At 45.5% G+C, this 19943-nt stretch overlaps 7 protein-coding genes and 1 long non-coding RNA gene across 10 annotated transcripts; 3 read left to right on the top strand and 5 right to left on the bottom strand.

Annotated features, from left to right (window-relative positions):
• Nucleotides 1–104: 104 nt before the first annotated feature.
• On the bottom strand, nt 105–3437 carry cos (kinesin-like protein costa). The gene is made up of 2 exons (XM_069050434.1): nt 3315–3437; nt 105–3248 (listed from the first exon to the last, which is right to left on the bottom strand). Exon 2 carries the CDS (start codon nt 3205–3207, stop codon nt 373–375), a length of 2835 nt encoding a protein of 944 aa, XP_068906535.1. The 5' UTR covers nt 3208–3248; nt 3315–3437; the 3' UTR covers nt 105–372.
• Nucleotides 3438–3523: 86 nt separating this feature from the next.
• Nucleotides 3524–4394, bottom strand: mRpL48 (mitochondrial ribosomal protein L48). Its single transcript, XM_069050449.1, has 3 exons — nt 4097–4394; nt 3790–4050; nt 3524–3742 (listed from the first exon to the last, which is right to left on the bottom strand). The coding sequence occupies exons 1-3, from the start codon at nt 4199–4201 to the stop codon at nt 3575–3577; spliced, it is 534 nt and encodes a 177-aa protein (XP_068906550.1). The 5' UTR covers nt 4202–4394; the 3' UTR covers nt 3524–3574.
• Nucleotides 4395–5189: 795 nt separating this feature from the next.
• On the top strand, nt 5190–7647 carry LOC138132781 (transmembrane protein 87A). The gene is made up of 4 exons (XM_069050437.1): nt 5190–5368; nt 5417–5477; nt 5528–5631; nt 5890–7647. Exons 1-4 carry the CDS (start codon nt 5270–5272, stop codon nt 7147–7149), a joined length of 1524 nt encoding a protein of 507 aa, XP_068906538.1. The 5' UTR covers nt 5190–5269; the 3' UTR covers nt 7150–7647.
• Nucleotides 7559–8677, bottom strand: mRpL19 (mitochondrial ribosomal protein L19). The gene is made up of 3 exons (XM_069050447.1): nt 8542–8677; nt 7795–8488; nt 7559–7747 (listed from the first exon to the last, which is right to left on the bottom strand). Exons 1-3 carry the CDS (start codon nt 8591–8593, stop codon nt 7621–7623), a joined length of 873 nt encoding a protein of 290 aa, XP_068906548.1. The 5' UTR covers nt 8594–8677; the 3' UTR covers nt 7559–7620.
• A 266-nt stretch (nt 8678–8943) lies between these two features.
• frtz (WD repeat-containing and planar cell polarity effector protein fritz) lies at nt 8944–11671 on the top strand. The gene is made up of 3 exons (XM_069050436.1): nt 8944–9085; nt 9139–9274; nt 9324–11671. Exons 1-3 carry the CDS (start codon nt 9003–9005, stop codon nt 11451–11453), a joined length of 2349 nt encoding a protein of 782 aa, XP_068906537.1. The 5' UTR covers nt 8944–9002; the 3' UTR covers nt 11454–11671.
• Nucleotides 11672–11727: 56 nt separating this feature from the next.
• LOC138132786 (centriole and centriolar satellite protein OFD1-like) lies at nt 11728–13707 on the top strand. 2 transcript variants are annotated; one of them, XM_069050443.1, is made up of 3 exons: nt 11728–11850; nt 12199–13422; nt 13473–13707. In XM_069050443.1, the coding sequence occupies exons 2-3, from the start codon at nt 12288–12290 to the stop codon at nt 13613–13615; spliced, it is 1278 nt and encodes a 425-aa protein (XP_068906544.1). In that variant the 5' UTR covers nt 11728–11850; nt 12199–12287; the 3' UTR covers nt 13616–13707. The 2 variants fall into 2 exon arrangements, with proteins under 2 accessions (XP_068906544.1, XP_068906543.1); XM_069050442.1 differs by having other exon boundaries at nt 11818–13422.
• Nucleotides 13616–17012, bottom strand: Ankle2 (ankyrin repeat and LEM domain-containing protein 2). Its single transcript, XM_069050435.1, has 6 exons — nt 16308–17012; nt 15730–16041; nt 15519–15677; nt 14386–15472; nt 14058–14334; nt 13616–14009 (listed from the first exon to the last, which is right to left on the bottom strand). Exons 1-6 carry the CDS (start codon nt 16803–16805, stop codon nt 13847–13849), a joined length of 2496 nt encoding a protein of 831 aa, XP_068906536.1. The 5' UTR covers nt 16806–17012; the 3' UTR covers nt 13616–13846.
• A 1109-nt stretch (nt 17013–18121) lies between these two features.
• On the bottom strand, nt 18122–19059 carry LOC138132797 (uncharacterized). 2 transcript variants are annotated; one of them, XR_011160182.1, is made up of 3 exons: nt 18976–19059; nt 18550–18925; nt 18122–18501 (listed from the first exon to the last, which is right to left on the bottom strand). It is a non-coding gene; the product is annotated as an uncharacterized lncRNA (long non-coding RNA). The 2 variants fall into 2 exon arrangements; XR_011160181.1 differs by having other exon boundaries at nt 18122–18925.
• Nucleotides 19060–19943: the final 884 nt, after the last annotated feature.

Genomic DNA, 19943 nt, shown 5'->3' with positions numbered 1-19943 from the left:
TATCTAATTAAACAAACGTGTAACGATCAGTGAAATGACCCAATCGAGTGAGAAATCATGTCCTTATCTAACGTTGCAAGCTGTCATAATAAAAATGGCTCGAATTAGATCTAATCTTTATTCATTATTTTAATTCGATTAACAAGACAATATATACAATTAGAATCACATTTATTAGTAACTAACAACTAAAAACAACTACATTCATCCGATATACCATATCGTGCTCCTACTGCTTGGCATTATTGTCCTACAGCTAAATTTAAATGGAAATAAATTAGATTCTAACGATACCGAAGTGTTTGCGATAACCATTTTCGTCTAGCCCTTTGATAAAAACAGCCATCACAAGACCACGCGATTTTTGATCGTTTAGCTCTTGTTGGTCTTTTGCAGAATAATTTTGTTCTTCTCTATCGTGACCTTGGCCTGGGGCGAGGCCGGAACCACCGCTTGAAACTGTCTGGGCACCGTCTCCTGTTTATACCTCGTGATTTTGGCGATAAATCTATTTTTGTCCACCTGTTTGCTGGCACCTGCCACGTGCACCGTTACCGCCGAGTGCTTGGACCCTTTCCCCCTCCTCACGTTCTCGTTATCCTCGCCGGCCAGATTCCGCAAGACCAGATAGAGCTTTTCTTCCTGTTGCTGCTGCAAAGACACTATTCGTCTCTCGGCCTCCGACCGCACCAGTTGAAGCGTGTGACTCAGATTCTGCACCCTGTACGCCATGTTCTCGTGCTGATTCTCGATGTCGAGGATTTGCATCTCCAGTTTCTTGCTGCTGCTGCGCAAGTCGAGGATCTTTTCGAAGTACTTGTGGAGCAGGATTCTCATTTCGGTCTCGCTCAGTTTGAGGAAGCGCTCCATCAGCATCTTGTCGCTCTGCTCCTCCAACTCTTTGAACGGCTGGTGGCCGCATATTATCGAGTTTTTGTATTCTATTATCAGGTCTATCGCCTCTACGGCCTCTTCGTACTGCAACAGCTTGCGCTCTTCAGATTCATTCAGGATTTTCTTGTTCTGCGACTTTAGATCGATCTTGCACCGCAACTCCAACAAGTAATCTCTGGTTTTCCTTAAATTACGAATCTCGTGTCTCAAACACTCCAATTCTTCGGTGGTGAGCGACACGTTCGAATCTATCGTCGTGTTGGACTTGTTGAACAGAGCGAGGGCCTTCATGTCGGGGCTTTTCTGCTTCTCAAAACTATCACAACTCCCTTTGTTGCTCATCTTCAACTTCTCCTCCCTGATTTGCTTTTCGTACAACTGCTTGTACTTCTCCTTCTCCTGTTTGTACTTCTTCAACTTCTCCAACTGCTTCTTGGAAGTGTGCAAACTGCTTCCCAACTCCAGCAATTTATTCCCGTCTTCCGTGAGATTCTTCAGAGATTCCGTATCTTTGAGTTTCTCCTCCAGAGCTACCACCTCATTCTTGTACTTTCCTTCCAACAGGTGATTCTTCTGAAGTCGCGCTTGGAGAAACTTCAACTCCGCATTTTTGTACTCCTTCCTCAGCATCTGACACTTTTGTTCGAACTTGTTGTGAGCGCTCGACTTCGTGTCTTTATGCTGGAGCAACCTCTCCATCAGATTCTCCTTCATTTTGATCGTCTTCTCGAGATCCGAAATCTTCTTTTGATTCAACTCCAGCGCCGCCACGATCTGTTTGAGAATCTTCTTCTTCGTCTCGTACGTGAGATGCGTTGCTTCTGCAACTTTCTCACTTTCTTGACTGACAAACTCTTCGCTAATCTTCGACGTATTTAGCGACAAAGCCGGTGCTAGTTCTTCGGCGGAATGAATACTCCCTCTGCGACCCCTCGCCCCTTTCAAGCGATACTCATTATTCGAACTGTTCACGCTCTCTTTGGCACAAGAATTCACATTAACGTTAGACGCGTTCGCTTGCGCGACCAGTTTATCAGTGCTAACCCTGAAGTCCTCCATCAGACCTTGAACTTTATCCAACAGACTTTCCTTCTCTTCTTCTTCAATGGCCTCGCTCTCGCTGCTTTCGTAGCTGCCTTCGATCTCTTCTTCTATCCGTTCCAGCGACCGATGCGGCTCCGAGTTCTCGCTCAGACAGTCTTCGCATTCTTGCTTGAGCATCAACCATTGAGAAATCTGCTCTTGCTCGCTCCTGGGTAACATATCGTTAGCGACTAGTCTTTGGAAGAGTTCCTCCGCGTTTGACACCAACTTCAAAAGTTGGTTGGCGGCAAATTGCAATCCGAAAACGTCGCAATTTTCTTGTAGCGACTCGAAAGTCGTGTACGAGTTGATGGTGACGAAATTTTTGATCATCTGGGCACGCAGCGCCAGTTGCAAAGTGTACAAAGTCTCGGTGAAATCTTGGATGAAGGGCGAAACGCAACACATCAGTAGAGTTTTGGCGCGCCCCCCGAACGAGTCTTTCAGCAGAGTCGTCAAAACGGACTGCGTGTACGGCACGAAGTTGTAGTGATTGTACTGAGTCCCGCAAGTCTCTGAGAGCGTCATGATGCACCTCTGCAGAGTCTGTATGCCCAGATCTGTGGGTATGGTTTGCATCATGCCGTTACTGTCGTAAACCAAGACTTTTTCGCTCCCCGCAAGATCGGCGAAGCTAGCGGTGGCGATGCGGTGATGGATGGTGGTGTCCACCACCCATTGCTGCTCCAAGGTCAGCGTGAACAGAGTGTGCGCACATTTGGGGGCGATATTCGACATGCCCAACTGAATCAACTGGAAAACGTCGCTGATGTTGCCGCATTCGATACTGCCCACGCCTAACAAATCCTGAACGTTTTCGCCGCAAATCTGCGACCAAGTTATGTGAACCGACCAGTTGCGATCGCGGTATTGTTTCATTTTGATGAAAACTTCGCGGATAAAACGCGGAATTATGCCTTGTTCCGACTCACTGGAAGCACAGTTGAAGCCAGGACCTAAGAGAGTGTATGACTTGCCAGTACCTGATTGGCCCAAAGTCACTACAGAAACGTCACAACCTTCTACTAAGTAGTTAACTAGCGGCGCGACGGCACTCGTGAAGACGGTATTTTGACAGCAATCGATTGGTAGAGCGTGATTGACAGGGTAGCTTTGGGAGTTGGCCAAATGGATGGTGTTGTTCATGGTGTCGCCGTGCACGCACACCATGTCCGAGTTTGTGAAGCCTATGGGGCAGATGCGCACCGCCGTTTCTATGTTGAGCTCCATTTTTCAACAGTTTTGGACAAATTCAACCCATCATTTATAACCTACAAAATTAATGGACGCACTTGATAGAAAAACTCGGCAGAAATTACGTAATCATCAAAAAATACCTGATTCGGAGATGCGTGTCTCGCACGAACTGAATTTATTAAAAAATCAATGCATTTTGAATGCGATTTACTCTCCTGGACACAACATTACTTGGTGACTTTTGGTTTGTCACTAAACGCCGCAAAATAGGCAACGCATATTTGACGTCTCGCACCAATTTAAAAAAATTACAAATAGGGATGCAGGGCAAGAAATAAAACGCCTAAACCAGAATACCTAACTGTAATATTTATTGCCAAATAAAATAAATACTGCCTAATTATTTTTTCTTCAGAGGGCCTCCCAAATCATCCAATTCTTGTTTAAGAGCTTTCAATTCAGTATCAGGCACATATCTGACCTCCTCATGCCATTCTTCATGAGGCACCACATGTACAGTAACCCCCGCGGGCGTGCTCGCTTCCAGCGCTCTCAACACAATTGGCAGCTACAACTCTTCTATAAATTACAAAACTTACATCATCAATTTATCACCTGAGTTGACACCACATCAGTAATCTGGACAGTTCTCTCATAAATTTTAAGATTATACTGAGCGTTGACCGTTTCGCTTTTGGGTTTTAGAGTGGTAACTTGAATTTCTTGATGGGGGACACCCCATGCCTCTTCTACATTGATGTCCATGTTTTTCATAAGATTGTGCACAAATTTTTGATAACTCTCTAAAACTGAAAATTCGTAGCCGCGTAACTGGATATTTAACGTGTCGTACATGGGAAATTTTGATTTCATCCCCTGAAAACCAATTTCAATTTGATTTTGAGGTTACGTTCGTGATTACCTCCAAATAATCGGGCTCGTAGAAATCGCCGCTTCGTAATTTACAAGTCTGGTGCAGTTTGCGACATTGTAATGCACTGTACGTGATCCGGCGCAAATTATTCATTTTACAGTTTATAAGTTTGGAGAAATAATTTACGGAATTCGCAACCAATTTGAGGTTATGTTTACATTTAAAATTCTGAAAGTTGCGGAATGCTTAAAAAAATTTCGAAAAAAATGGAAAATGTAAGATGTGTGTAGCCGTGATTCTTTCCTTGATAAACTGTTAATTTTAATAAACAAATTGGATGAAGGTGCGAACGAGAATTAATTATTCTTTTGTTTTAAAAATTCTTTTAACATTGTTTAAATATTGTTGTCTTAAATTTGCTTGATAATACAAGTAGAGTTTCTTCGTAAAATAAATGTATAACACCTGAAATAAGCAAGCAGTAAAAAAAGATTATCAACGCTTCATTTTTTACCAAATATATCGCAAGACTTGTCGCAATAAACAAAAAATACAGTTTGGTGTCAGCTTTAGCCTAAAATGAACGATTCAAAAATAGTTTGAAAGTTTGGACAAGTGAACTCCAACCTTTTCTTCTTCTTTTAAGACGGGAAAGTACTGCACTAGGCGGAGATACTCCCCCTTGAAAGTGGGCAAGTAGGGAACAACCGTTTTGTACATGTTAAAGACAAAAGGATTCAAATTTTCTTTATAATATGTGACGGCGGTAGCAAATGTATTGTCCAGCACCTCCGTCACCGCCTGCGTAATTGGTTGTACGTTATCTTCCACTTCGTTGACCGAACCCTCTTGAGGGGGCTTTTTACTGAAAGTCATCTGAAAACTGGGTAAACTGAAATAGTCCGTGCAAGATTTGTCGTCTGAAAAAAAAACAATGAGAATTCGATTTTTTGGCCCAACAAACTGACTTGTTGCCGAACATATCGGATAAAAATAGGCACTGCCACAATGAACACAACACAAGCATGATACGAGAGCTAAAAATCGTTTCATTACGGTGATTTTTCCAAAAACATTAATGACATGACTCGGTCCAAACAAAATTTGAAAATCCTAGTGATTTTGTTGCTACGCGCCAACCAAGATGGCAACACTTCATTGTTGATTATCTTCGCCTATGACAGGTTATTTTATTGCGAAAAATCGTTTCCACAAATTGCGATGTTGAAGGCATGGTTTTCTTTAACATGCGTTCTCGTGTTCACGTCTACCGCCAGTGGACTCCCGGATGAGGGCAAGTGGAACTACAACTTGACCTCGGTGAGTTTTTGGCAAAACCTTGCGAATGTCAAATTTTTCCTTTTTTAGGAGTACAACAGCTTAGTTTTAACGAAAAGTCTATACAAAGGGGCACAAGTGTTCATAAAGAGTAACCAAATAAAAAAGACAATCACATAAGATCTTATATTGTTGTTTTAGTTAACTGTGAGTCCCGTTTGCATGATTTGGACATTAACGTAAAACTCGTGATGGTGCCGTCGCCGTGTTGGGATTTTAGCAATACAGTGAAGGAGGCCACTGATGTAAGTAAACTGATTAAAAAACGCATGAACTGACACTGGGGTTCAAGTGACAAGTTGAATTTTTCACATCTAGCTAATAATCTTTTTTATGCAAAGCATTTACATTTGTGACGCATTTTATGAGTTTTTACGAGACGATTTTGTAAAAAGTAAACATCTGAGTAAACGACTGTCATGTAGACCACTTCTTGGAATTTGGAGCAACGCATGCGCAGTAGAAATGTGATGAAACGGTCAAAGTTTATTTCGTTTTTCCAGCTCGTCAAACCCAATCAGATCGGCGGTAACTCCAGCGGGGTGTACCGTTTCACGAAAGCTTCCAAATGCGACCACATCGTGATCGACGGCGCCCCCTTGGGCAAAGACGAAAAGTCTTTGATCTCGTCCCCATCCCTCCACCCCGTCTACGTCATCCCCCACGACGGCGTCTACGTCCTAGTTTTCCAAATGACCACCGCCACCAACACGACCCCGGTGAGCGTGGGCGTGCACGTCGAGATGAAGAGCGACTACGGCTACCTCTCGGCCGCCGACTGGCCTCTCTTGCCCTTCTACGGCTTCATGTGCATCTTCTACGTCATCCTGGGCATAATCTGGTTGATCTTGTCTTTCCTGCAGTGGCGCGACCTCCTCCGCGTCCAGTTCTGGATCGGCGGGGTGATCCTGTTGGGGATGCTCGAGAAAGCGACTTTCTACGCCGAGTTTCAGAGCATCAACAACACGGGGATGCGGGTGCAAGGAGCGATGCTATTCGCTGAGTGGGTCTCGTGCGCCAAGCGCACCCTGGCCAGGATGCTCGTGGTGATAGTCAGCCTGGGCTTTGGCATAGTCAAGCCCAGACTGGGCTCGACCTTGCACAGAGTCGTAGGTGTCGGTTTTTTGTACTTCTTCCTCGCCGCCTCCGAGGCCTACTTGAGAATCATGCGGCCGAAAAACGACCAAAGCAGAGATCTGCTGGTGGCGTCCGTGCCGCTCGCCGTCTTGGATTCGGCGATTTGTTGGTGGATTTTCAGCGCTCTGGTCAACACGACCAGGACGCTGCGGCTGCGCAGGAACGAGATCAAGCTCTCGCTCTATCGCCACTTCACCAACACCCTCATCTTCGCCGTCATCGCTTCGATTTGTTTCATGTTGTACTCGATCAAGACGCACAAGATCGTGCAGTGTCTGGTGGTGTGGAAGAATCTGTGGTTGGAGGAGGCCTACTGGCACATCTTGTTTTCGGCTCTGCTCTTGGTCATCATGATTCTCTGGAGGCCCACCAATAACAACCAGAGATACGCCTTCGTGCCGCTCTTGGACACGGGAGAGGACGAAGAGGAAGAACAGTTGGTCAACGACGCGTACGGTGTCAAGGTAAGGATACATCACAACAAACCGTCTTCGCCGAGGAGCAATTCGGTAGACGACGACCTCAAGTGGCTGGAGGAGAACATCAAAAGCGATCCAGCCCTTCCCATCCTAGACTCGGACGAAGAACTAGTCAGTACTAGATTTGAAGTATCGAAAATGCAATAGATTCGGATTTATTTGAATTCACACGAAACGAACGCTTTTCGAAACATTCTTACTTAAGTCAGTGGCAGGGAGAATGTGCCATGAAAAAGCGTCAACTTAAATTATTTCGTCTTTTCTCTCGTAACATAGGAATATTGGGACATTTTTCTTTCAGATAAATGAACTGTGTTCAATACTATTCTAAAGTGGTTTTTCTAGGCTGTAATTACATAATTATTATTACGGGAAAAACGTTTCAAATATTTTCAGTATTAGATTTTTTCTTGTTTCTTTTGTGGACTGATTTTTTTATAAAACGCTGCTGCAACAGATGTTTTATAAAATTATTTTTTAAGAAAAATCTTTGTACATAGCACACTTAATTGAATGTTATTTAATTCGTGTATGTATATACCATAAAAACCAAATATTGTTGCTATCAAATGGCTTATTGCAAATTAATGTATATTTCATTTAATAAATACAAACGCATTATGCCAACTTGGTTGGCTTGACAAACGTTCTCTTCCTCTTGACCTTCTGCCCGGCGTCGGATTTGTGCAGCTGAGACTGCACCTCTGAGTAGATCTCAACTTGTTCTTCTTCAGGAATGGTACGCCTGAAACGACATTTTAAAACACCACAACGACGCAACACAAATCTTACATGTATTGTTTCATCAAGTCGTATTTCTCCCAAGGAGTCTCCAGCTCCTTGGCCCTCTTGTAGAATTTCTCAGGCAGTCCCAGATCCTGCACGCCTTGGAGATTCTTTCGCTCCCAGCGCTCCAACCACGGCCTCGGCTTCAATTTCACTTTGATGTCATTGACGGGGACTGACGCACCTTCCGCTAAAATCTCGACGTCCATGTTGGGGTCAAAAGTGCTGTACTCGGGCAGCGCGTCGCGTAAATACAGCAGTTCGCCGTCTAGCCGCTTTTCTAGTCGTAACACGTCGATACTTTTAATGGTGGGGTCGTACATTTCGTAATTTATTTCGACCCCCTGGTGGTCTATCACGTTTCTCAAGATGAAAGTCGCCCTCAAGCCGCACCCCTCGCGTTTAATGCAGATTCCGACGAATCGGTGGTGTTTGCCCGGCGTGTGGGGGTCGGATGATGTCACCGCGAGGATTGACCCTACGTAGAATTCGGGGATGTCTATGACGGAGCGTCTCGCGATCATGTCACTACGTTCCAGTTTTTCTCTGAGAGGATTCCTGAATTCGGTTTTGGGGTCCGGTAAAAACTCCGGGTAGATGCGTCTAAGATCCACGACATTTCTGCGACTGGTGTCAATTCTGCTTCGGGGGTTTGCTTGTTCTTGAGACTCGGGAGGCGCGCTCGAAAATTTACGCAAATCTACAAAATAAACAGATAAATTGTGCTTTTTTTTCTTTTTCTGCGTCCAGTACTTCTCAACGGCCGACTCAAAGCGAAACGAGAACTATTCGACAGTGAAAACATTTCCCTATTTTCTAATAACCTCTATCTAGGTGAAAGTGAGGTTAGGTTATGTCGCGACGGTACAAGTCTTTCTGTCCACGGGACGCTCGGACCCTGTTTAACTTTATCACTCTACGAGTAATTTGTTCGTAGTACTCCACAGATTACAAGAAATTGTTCATCGGAGTTCGAGGATCGTGTTAAACAGAAAATTGTTTCACGCGTGTTATCGTAAAAAAATTGTTCAATCGTCCAAATCGATCCGAAACTCCGGAAGACCTAATATTTTGTGTGGTGACTGGAAACGAAAGGAAGTGCCCCATTTCAACAAATTTCACATATTTTATTACGTTTCTGTAAAGTAATGGAAAATAAAAACGAGTGCTTTTCATTTGGTATCATTTATTGTAAATGAATTTAACAACAGACGATGTTAACCCTACTTAGTGAAATACATTTCTGGAGCACCCAAGAAGATGTGATAGTCAAGCACACAGATTTTGGATCGTTCAAGTATTAAACTGCATCAAACCCCACGTTTCAAATTACGAAATCTCCTATTTTAGATATTACTCAAAGAAGGACTCCACTGACACCCTTTGCTACCTCAGTAAAAAGAAATATTGTGAACAGAGAGGTGTAGTGTGGCATTTTCCCAACAAGCGCCCACAAAAACTGCGAGACAGACTCAAAGAACTAGAGGTTGAATTTTTTTAATGCGTGCTTCCCACAATTTAAATTTTTTTTTTAGGAATATCTCTTGCATAACAAAATAGTTTGTTTTGCTTGGTCAGACAATCAGTTGCAACTGTTATTGTCAACAGGCGTCCTCGTGAACCTCACCATCAACATCAAAACCGGCGACTTGCTCAGTATAAGTTTTGAGAAGCAACTCGCGGCGAAATTGCAAGTCAACATTTTGTGTGATGGAATTATCTTGGGCCAACAGATAATCTGCATTTGTAACGACGGTCACGTGTTGGGTTACGGGGGCCAGTGGAAAGACGGCTGGATCGTCGAAGGGGGCCCCCGCCGCCACTTGAACTTCCACAGCGACTGGTTGGCGGTGTGGGGCAAGTCCGAAGCCGAACACCCCCAGCCCTGGAGCCCCCTCGGCAAAGACTACCAAAGAGCCAACCTGCACTTGTACTGGGTAGGGGCACGCGGCCCCGAATTACTAGCCTACAAAAAAACAGACGGTGACCCTATCGACGTCGTCGTCAGCAGAACCACCAAAAGGACGGTCATTTTGATAGAGCAGAAAGTAACGCTCCGGGGCTCAGTCTCGGTGGAAGTGAGCAGTTTGGAGTTGGTGGGGTCCAGTCTTAAGCGGATATCCGTGATCTCTGTCCCGCTGCAAACGCAAGTCAGTTGTTGCGCTTTGAACGAAACCGAGGACAGATTACTGATCGGTTGCATCGACGGGTCTTTGGCTCTGTTGGACCGCAACAGGGGCTCCACCAGGACGGTCAAGTCGTTGTTTATTCCCAAGTTCGCCAGGTGGAACCCCTCGGGGGCGGTAGTTGTGATATTGAACGAAAGAGGACAGCTGCAGTACTTCGACACGGCTCTGAACAGCATCAAGTCGCAGATCATGGGCGAGGACTGCACCCCCACGGCTCTGGTCGACTTGTCGGGGTACTTTAACGTGCAGTTCACGGTGAGCTCGCTCAGTTGGGGCCCCAAAGATCTGGTCCTGGCGTTGGAGCAAGGTCCGATGTTGCTCATCTCCCAGATCGATCGAGCCTTGAGTTTCAAGGCCCTAGCCCAGAGGTACCTCAAGATGGGCAAGGTTGACAAGGCCATTCGACTCCTGTTGAGTTGGGAGTTCAACGAAGAGAGTTTCAATATTTTGCAGAAAGTCGTCGCGTATCTGTTGTCGCGTCCGATGACGGAAGAGGTGGCGAAGTTCCTTCAGGACGCTTTGGGGTGCTTTCACAGCCCCGCGGTGCCCCTCAACAGCGAGATTCGCAACCGGTTCTTCACCCAAGTCTTCTCCCTCACTCGGCGATTTTTCCACCAGCTGGTGCGCGCCAACATGTTCGAGACCGCCTTTTTGTTGGCGGTGGACCTGGGGCATCACGATTTGTTCATGGACTTGCACTACATCGCCGTCACCATCGGCGAGACGGAGATGGCCGCCGCCGCCCGCGCCCAAGCTTCGGCGCTCTTGAGTCGGTGCTCGAGCGAGGCCTCGAATTGCACTCGTTCGTCGTGCTCCCAGTGCTCCGACTCCGGAAGCAGCGAAGAAATCGACGAGTTCGCACCGAAGACTGAAACCTCCAACGAGAATTTCCTCACCACGAATTTCAACCAAGCGCAGCCCAAGACCTACAGGAACTTCGTCCCGCCGGTGCCCAACGTGGGGTACGCTCCGCGGGCCACCTTCGTCAGGGCGCCACAGATCCCCGCGAATTTCGTCCGGACCAATTTCAATTTTGGGAGCAACGTTCCGGCGCCGCCTTTGCCCTTCGCGCCACCCTTGCCCAATCTGGGGATCCCCTACGTCGGGAAAGTCGCGCAAACTCGCCCGAATTTGAACAGTTACAAGAATTCGTTCGCGCCGATCAAGCCCGCGATCCCGCCGCCTCCGCTGCCGTCCACCTCGGGACAAGCGAGCTATACGGGGGCGGTGAAGAAGCCGCAAGCCAAAGTCAAGTTTTCCGACACGGTGACGGCGTTCATAGTTCCGGAGATTAAAAGACCGGTCAGGCCGCCGCCCCCGCCGCACCTGACCGACCCCCAAAAAGAACTAGCCGACAGTTTACCGCTCTGTCACCCCAATGAGGACTACCTCAAGGATTTCACCCCCATGAGGAAGGACGGGAGCGAGGGAGAAGAACAGCCCAAAATTAAAGTCGTGCATTTTGGGGTTGTTTGAGAGCAGATTGGACCGGCGGCGACTCCTTTGTTGTCGCAATTCGTAAATAAATGCCTGGTGGGGCGTTGACCTTCGACAGTGCAACGACCCAGTGATAACCCAAACGATCCGTCCGTTAAGTACAAATACCTATCGATATTTATAGTATTTGATATATTTATAGTTGGCTCGACATTTTGTACTTTTATAAAATTAATAAACCCGAATGTTTTAAATTACTTTTGCACCTGTCAACAGTCTGCCATTTTAACAACTGTTGTCATAGCAACACAACAACCATAGATAAGAGACACCAACACTTTCGGGCTTTATTTGAATGAAATGTGACAAAATGCAGATTAAAAACCTGAAAAATAATTTGAAAAGTTATTAAATTCGTTCAATGATTTAAATTGACGTAATTGAAATTTTTTTTTGTGCATACGTAATGAAAGTGACACTTTTTTACACGAAAAATCGTAGTGAAAGTAGTACTTTTTTGCATCATTTTATTCCATTTCTTGATTGTCACAGCATACCTACTTTTTTTTGTAATTTTTCATAAATCCTTTTGAACCAAATTTCTCAGCTTAAGTACATCGATATGCAAAAAAATAGTGTGTACGACACGTTATGAAAGTTTCTTTTTTTCACTTTTTTCTTATTTGCTTGATTACCTCGGGCTACGTCCTCGTTAATCATTCTGCAAATTCGTGAGAAAAGTATGACTTTCATAACGTGTGCAAATAACTATTGAAAATTACAGAATTGGGCCGTTTAAACAATTGCCGTTGTCATGACAACACAATACAAACACCGACATCTGTCACTAGTGTTTGAGTGAAGTGTAACAAAATGCAAACTGAAAACCTCCAAAACATATCTCCAGCGTTACTGAAAACGCCTACGACTCAAATGTCCTCGAAAGAGTTCCAGCGGATGTTGTACACTTGGTTCGAGGAGAAGGGTTTAGTGTCCGACCTGCGGTCCTACCTCCGAGTGCTCATGATAAAGGAGCTCAGAAACACGACAGTAGGCAAGATCGACCACAACAAAGCCAATTTCTCTTTGTCGAAACAAGCCTTCAGCCTCGTAATTGCCGAGCATTTACTCCGCGAGGGCTGTCACTATACATTGTCAATTTTCAGTACGGAAGTACCCGGAGTGGCGAGTCAGTTGCCTTTCTCTCTGTTCGAGGCGCACTGCCACGACGAGACGTGGCGCTTCGACCAAGACAGCCTCCTCAACGTTTTGGAACTGATCGGAATATCCAAAACCAGCACGGAAAGTCTCAGAATCGCGGGACACTACTTCAGAAATCAGGGATCTCTGTTGAATTGTTTGGTCAATTCCAAAATTGACACGGTTGAAGTGTCGAATGTAGACAACGGCGGCGATTATTTGGGCACAGTGTTGCGAGTCCTGGGGGTTTCCCCGAGTGTGGAGGATGTAGTGCGGAAAAAAATCGAAGGAGAGGTTGCCCAAGGGAGACCTACGGAGAGACAAATCGAAGAGCTGCAAGCGCAGATCTCGGAGAGAAACAATCAGATTGGACGACTGATGGAAGAGCAACTGCTGTACAAGAGAGACAATAAAAAACTGAAGAACGAGCTGAAAGACACGCGAAAACGCTTGAATCAAGCGATTCTGCAGGAGCAGTCGCTTAATCTGAGGGAGACTCAAATCGAAGAGAAGCTCGAGGAGGTGGCGAGATTACAACGGGAACTGGAGAAGGCGTTCGGCGAACAGAAAGTTGAGACCTGCCTCCTGAAGCACTGCACGGAATCGTGTCACAACACTTTGCAAAGAAACGAAGAATTGCGGGAAGAAATCTCGAGATTGGAACGCGTCAACCAAGAGAAAACCACCGAAATCGAGCGTCTCAACTCGAAGCTAAATTCCCTGACCAAAGACCTGCACAACTCGCGCTTGAATATCGACTTTTTAAACACCTGTCTCGTGCGTTCCAGCCAGATCAACTTGCAGCAAGGTTCGTCCCTCTTCCTTGTCCGGATTCGTCGATTACAGTTTGCATTTCAGGGCAAGAGCGCGACTTCTCCAGCGACGAACCGTCGGAGAATCTGACCGGGGAAGTCCTGAAACAGGTCAGGTCGAAGCTGCGCGAGTTGGAGCGCGAGAGCGACGAACTGGACGTAAAGTTTAAGCGATTAAAAATGAAATGATTTTGTTACAAAATAGTTTATGTCACTCACGTGAAACAATTAACAAAATAGAAATGTTTGTACAAAGTATAATACATAACTATATAAATTGACACTCATTTTTATGTTTTTAGGCACAACCTGCACACGGTGTCTTAAAAAATAAAAACCTCTCCGTTAGACATTTCATTAAAAAAATGCAAGACAAGAAACTAAAACTGAAATGACACAATCACGAGAGATTTTATTACCTTACAAATTAATTTTGCTTTGAGGACTCGCCCTGGGTGAATTCGCTCCCGTGATCCGGAGCCAAGAACTGGAAGGAGGCGTGTGGTAAGAGACTTTGGATTGGACGTGGTGGGGCGGCGTCGCGAAGCTATTCGAGTGGTTTTTCGACTTGGGACGGGGCCAGCTGAAAATCGCGCGGTCGTCAAAAAGTCAAACCGCCGCCACAACCCACCTTTCCCGTTCCGCGTCCGAGTAGAGCCCCACGTTGTGGTACCACCTGTATATGTTCGGGTACTTCCCCGGAGTTATCTGGCAGTTGGCACACTTTAACGCTTTGAAAAGGGCGTAATCCGTCTTGGTCGGAGTCCCATTCTCTACGAACACCTCGGAGAGGAGCTGCACGTCACTGAAGTCGTCTTCGTTGTCGGAATCACTAAGGTGGGTGGGGCTGCCCGGCGGGGTGAAGAATTCTTCTTCGGAAGAAGAGGAGTCTTCTATCACATGGTCAGCTGCAAACACATCTTGGATACAAGACCCACACCGAATGCCGACACACTTACCACTCTTTTGGTCGTCGTAAAATAATTTCTTTGATAATTTCGACGCGGGTTTGTGCGAATGCTTGGAGCTGTTGCTCCTGCTCAATCCCATTGTTCTCCGCGGTCTCTTAAAATGAAAGACGCAACTGCACTCTTTAGTCTTGTTCCAGGCGTCCCGACAGCTATTCTCTTCGTCGAGTTCTACACGCGATTCAGTCTCCAAGTTAAAATTGTTTAAAATGTTCTGCATCAGACAGATCAACTGTTTTTTGGTCGAGGTGGGTTTGTTGTCCTTGGGGTAGTTCCCCTCGTCGTCGGACGAGAAACAATCGAACGCCCTGACACACTCGGTCAGGAACTTGTTCATCGAGCTGATGAAATCCGGCCTGTAGTTTTTTTTAACGAAATAACACATTTTCTGACCGGTCAACAAACCCAACCGGGGATGCAACTGTGAGAAATTGACTTTATTAAACCTACAATCGTCCATATAACTTAAAACCAAGAGTTCTACTTGTTTGGCCTGGAGCTCCAACAGCATCACCTGCGAGTGGAAATTGTCGTAAATTCTGTGGTAAATCTCGTTGGCGATGCGGTTGGCGAACACGTTGCATGCCTTCTCCACGCACAAGTACGCGCAAAAGTCCGGATTCTGACAGGCGTCGTCCTCCAGAGTGCAATTCTGCATGCGGACGCACAACTCGGCGATGGTGCTGATGGGTTTCTTGGACTCGTCGGCCGAGTCGGGCGAAGACGGATACGACTTGTCCACGGTGGCCACTCTGGCGGCCAAGTAATTCTCGAGCAAGATCAGACCCTCGTCGGAGGCGACGTCCACGAAGCAATCCAAGAACGACCAGTACTCCTTCCAGTTCACCTCGAACTGGTTGGCGAGCTTCTGCCCCAGCCGCTCCAGCCCCTTCGACGGATCGGTGTACCGCAGAGCGACGACCGAATCGAACGAATCGTCGACTTTTCTCTTGATCGGAGCGGTGGCGCGGGGCGGAGTCTTCCACACTTTGCGGAACTGCTCCGCCCCCTCTTTGTTCATGGGTCCGGCGAACGCGTGAATCTCCAGACGCGGACTCAGCGGGTCTTTGTTCACGACCTGCAAACAATCGATTAGGTCAAGCGGGTTGGGGGCGGCCACGAACCGGTGATCTTCCCGGCGAGAAAGGCTCTCCGACCAGTGGCGTCACACTGTTGTCGTCGGCTCTCAAAACAGGCACATAGTAACAGTTCTCTAGATGCAAAGCGATCTTCTTCTTCACCACTCCTAGTTCCTCTTTATTGTCGCACCGATCACAAATAATCTACAAGCGAAAGGTGTGAAATTTGTTTGGTTTATTGCACCAATTCAGTTACCATGTCTGGTGTTTGTCCGTATTTATTTTTCAACATTTTATCACACTCTGGAAATGAGACCAGGACCTCAACCACGTCTACCGCTCCGAATTTTGAGGCGAAATGGAGCGGCGTCTCGTTCAGTCCTTTGTCGGGGGTGTTGAGGTACAAATCTAATAAAACCTGCATTCTACTCTCGATATTCTCCAAGAGATCGTCACCGTATAAGAGTCTCACGAATTTTGGATTGGAGATTGTATTGAGTATTAATTCGGCTAAAACTCCGTTCTTCGCCTTAGCGGCCACGTGGAGGGCGTTATAGCGGAAGCCTTCCTACAATTAAACAAAAAAATCTGGTCACCCTCTGGCGTCGGAAAAAACGCACGAGGGGGTGACTTTGAAATTGAGGTTTAAAACATAAAGCCGAATCATATTTTGATTGTCGCGTTTGGGATAAAAATCGTTCGGTAGTAAGATTTGAATCGAGGAAACATAACCTAAAAACCGGCTCGGACCCGTTAACGCGACACGAATCGATTTTCCTGGGTGCAGACGTTCTAATGTTTATTTTGTTTTATGTCGCTCGGCCGTGACTTTACCTGGAGGATCGAGGGGGTGTCTCCGTTGCTGACGAGGTAGCGCGGGTTCTCCCACACGGCTTGTCGAAAAGAGTCCACGTCGCCGGTCTCGATCGCCTTCCGCAGCTTGACCAGATCCTGGGGCTTGGGCCCCTTGAACGGGCTCAAGCGCTCGTTGACGAGCTGCGCGTTCAAGCTGATGGTTTTGACCACGGACCCGTTGATGGCCTGCGACGGCTTGGGCGGATCGACGGCGCCCGCGGTGGCGAATTTCAACGCTTCGTGAAAATACTCGAAATGCTTGAACCTGGCCTTTTTCGTCTTCTTCACCACCTTCATGGCCTCCACCTTGTCTTTGTAGATGCACTTACACGCTTGGGCCCCCTTTTGTCGCACGTCCGGCGGGATGTACACCGAGTAAAAGTGGCCCCTCGGCGGATTCTCGGACGTATCGGTGAAGTCGGCCACCTCTTCGCCAAACTGTTCGAAAGAACTCGAGTCCTCGCTAGTCGGCTCCATCGGTTCGGTTTCACTTAAAACACCGAGATTATCGACAAAGACATCTTCCGGGTGGTGGTGCGCTTGGCGAGGAATTCGACAATCGCACGGTTTTTTTTTTAATGCGACGACTACAGTAAATAAACAAGTAGAAAATTTTAAATAACACGTCAAATGCAAATATCGAACAAAACTGACAGTCTTGACAGGTCGGGCTGCCAACCCACCAACACAAGCACGCCAAAGGCTCCATATTAGGAAGCGGAAATGACCACTATAAAAATGTCGCAACTCGCAATGGCAGCTTTGGCCATAAAACTATGTCAGCCGATGAGTATCTTTAGGCAAAACCGGTTTCGGTTTCTTTTTGTTCCACTTTCCAACGATTGTTATTTTTGAAGTTCGTTGGAACGGAGCTCTCATTCCGTTCCGTACTTATTTTTACAGTTACTGGTTGCAAAAAAATCGGGAAACGAAAATTTTCCAGATGTAAATTTGATTTTGTCCATTTCATTTGTCAATTAATTGTCTACTTAACAATACTTATCAAATAATTTTTAAAAATGTCATTGAATTTTGACGTTAATTCTAACAATCTCTCGTAAGAAGGTTTCACACTATGGAAAAATTGGAAAAATGTGTCAATTTTATTCTGACAGTTCCCGTTTTTTTTTTTGCACCAACTGTACCATTGCGGACATGGAATTTTGGGCGATTTGTCATTCGACTGACATAAAAATAATAACCCAAATTGAGAGAGGCGAAACCTTAAAAGACAGGAAAGAGTGTGGGGGGGGGCTTTTGGTCTTTGGTCTTTGGTAAGGGAGGTCAGAGCGGTGCGGGGCTGTGAAAGGGACTGAAACGGCGAGAAAAGGGTGTGGAGACGTCGAGGGTCCGAGGAGGGTGAGGCTGGAAGAAGAGTCCAGGAAGTCCAAACCCAGACGCCGAGGAGCGGATTTACGGATCCCCGACGAAAAGTTCGTGAAGAACCAAACGCCGGAGTGCGGAGTCAAATTCCACGCCTGGATTTCGTCGTCCACCGTGGACCCGAGGAACGTCCAGGTCTTCAGAGACGTCGACAGCCCCGTGACGATCAAGGCTAGGGTGATAGAAAAATTTTTTAGTTTTCGCGAAGCCAGCGCGTCGTTTCAGACAGAACGTTTTTTTTTTCGGGTTGAGTTATCGGTCTTCTGGTGACCTCGCCTGCAAACGGCCGGTCAGGCCGATAACAGTTTTTGTGTGCAACCGTACGCGAAATGAGCACTTCGCGTGCCTTGAGCAGGCCGCGAAATTGAATTTCGCAGCCGTTGCCTTGACGACGGCCGTAAAAGTAAAAGTCATTTCAATATTTATTTATTATCACAATTACAACATATCTATCTCTATATTTGCCGTGTGATCTTACAAAATCTGGATTGGGTACAGTTAAAGTTTGATTTATGCCAGTTTTTGTGCCAGGAACGGCCGCTATTAGTACAGAATTTTCATCTGGTTTGAAGTTCCCGCCAATTTCAAATGGAGTGGTCGCCTAATGAATGACGAGTCGGTAAAAAGGATCCCAATTATCGATTTAGAAGAATTAGGTTAATTTTTAACCGGTCAAAAAGGGAAATATCTAGTAACTAGTAACATATCCTGAATCCTGAATGGCATCAACAGACATTTTGGTTTATTTGTCTCTTCGCACGGCATCTGATATTTCCACGATTAAAATAACCTAAAAGGGAGCAGGTGATAACTTATCTTAACAGAATTTAACATTTACCTGCCACAATAAATAAATTCCAGTAAATAGGTAAGCCTATGCAACATTATCTGACACGGTTTTCACATTCTTCTTGTTACATCAGTCTCAAAGTCACTGTAACATTTTTTATATTGCTGTTTCGATTTTTCAGGTTTCAAATGCGACATTGCACCAATTTATAATATTTTTTTAACTCTGGATTAGTACACGGAACAAGAGCTGCATATTTGCGGTATAATCTTACAAATTCTGGATTGGTGACAGTAAAAGTTCGTTTTATGCCAGTTTTTGTGTCAGGAACGGCCACTATTAATACAGAATGTTCATCCTTGATAGACATTTTGGTTAGTTCGTCTCTTCGCATGGCTCCTGATATTCCCATTATTAAAATGACCTAAAAAAGGGCAGATTATACAGCAAATCGATCTGGTCTCGTGTCAGTACCTTAGACTTTTTCGCCTGATAACCAACTGACTTTTTTTCAAAAAAGGTACCAATTTCAGAAACACCAGTGCCATCCCGTATGTCACAGCGTGAGCTTCAACATTGAATATGTGCTCCATAAAGTTGAACTTTTCACAGTTTTTGATTTTTCCATTAAATAAGCCAAAACAACATTCTCCGACACCGTTTTCACATTATTTTTATTACACCGCTCTTAAAAGTCATTGTAACACTTATCGTACTGCCGTTTGGACTTTTCTGGTATTAAATTGGACACTGCACAATCTGCAATATTTTTTAACTCCGGGGAAGTAGACGGAACAAAAACGTTGTAATTTTCTTGCGACATTTTTCTAATTTTTCTCAAAATGAATTGTTTTATTTATGTCGTTTCCATAGCGACATGGAGACATGTAGGCCGACTTTATTTTTATTGACAGTGAAGGAAATTTTACTTGTTCATTTTATAATTACAAATTTTCGGGTTGCACACAAAATGTTGTGTACACCTTGGCTACGAAATCCTTTGACGACCTCGAGATTGTCTTGTCTCGGCCGCAAAGCGGCCTTGACGACAATTTTTCTCTCGGTTCGTCTAAGTAGGATTTCGCAGCCTTGCTATACAAATAACTATTTTTGTAAGAGTTCTTGTTTATTTTATTTCTTTTTTCCTCGTCCGCCGCGCGATTTCCTTTTCTATTTTGAATTTAGCTTTTTTTTGGGAAACGAGGTGAGGTCCGAGGGAACGGTCCCGCCGATCGTGGGCGGCGTAGAAGAATAGCGTCGAGGACGATATCGGGCTTCACTTTCGGCTCTCCCTCCTTTTTTTTATTTACCTAGTTTTGAATTCAATTTACTTTTCGAGAGTTTTCCTTTTTTTTCGTCGCGGCGAGGGCACAACCCTTCATTTTTGTACATAATTATTGAGTGTGGGAAACGTTTTTATTATCAAATAATCAGATTTGTAC

The sequence above is a fragment of the Tenebrio molitor genome, chromosome 6 (assembly GCF_963966145.1).
Source record: "Tenebrio molitor chromosome 6, icTenMoli1.1, whole genome shotgun sequence".
Lineage (NCBI taxonomy): Eukaryota > Metazoa > Arthropoda > Insecta > Coleoptera > Tenebrionidae > Tenebrio > Tenebrio molitor.
This window is presented reverse-complemented; position numbering and strand designations above follow the sequence as displayed.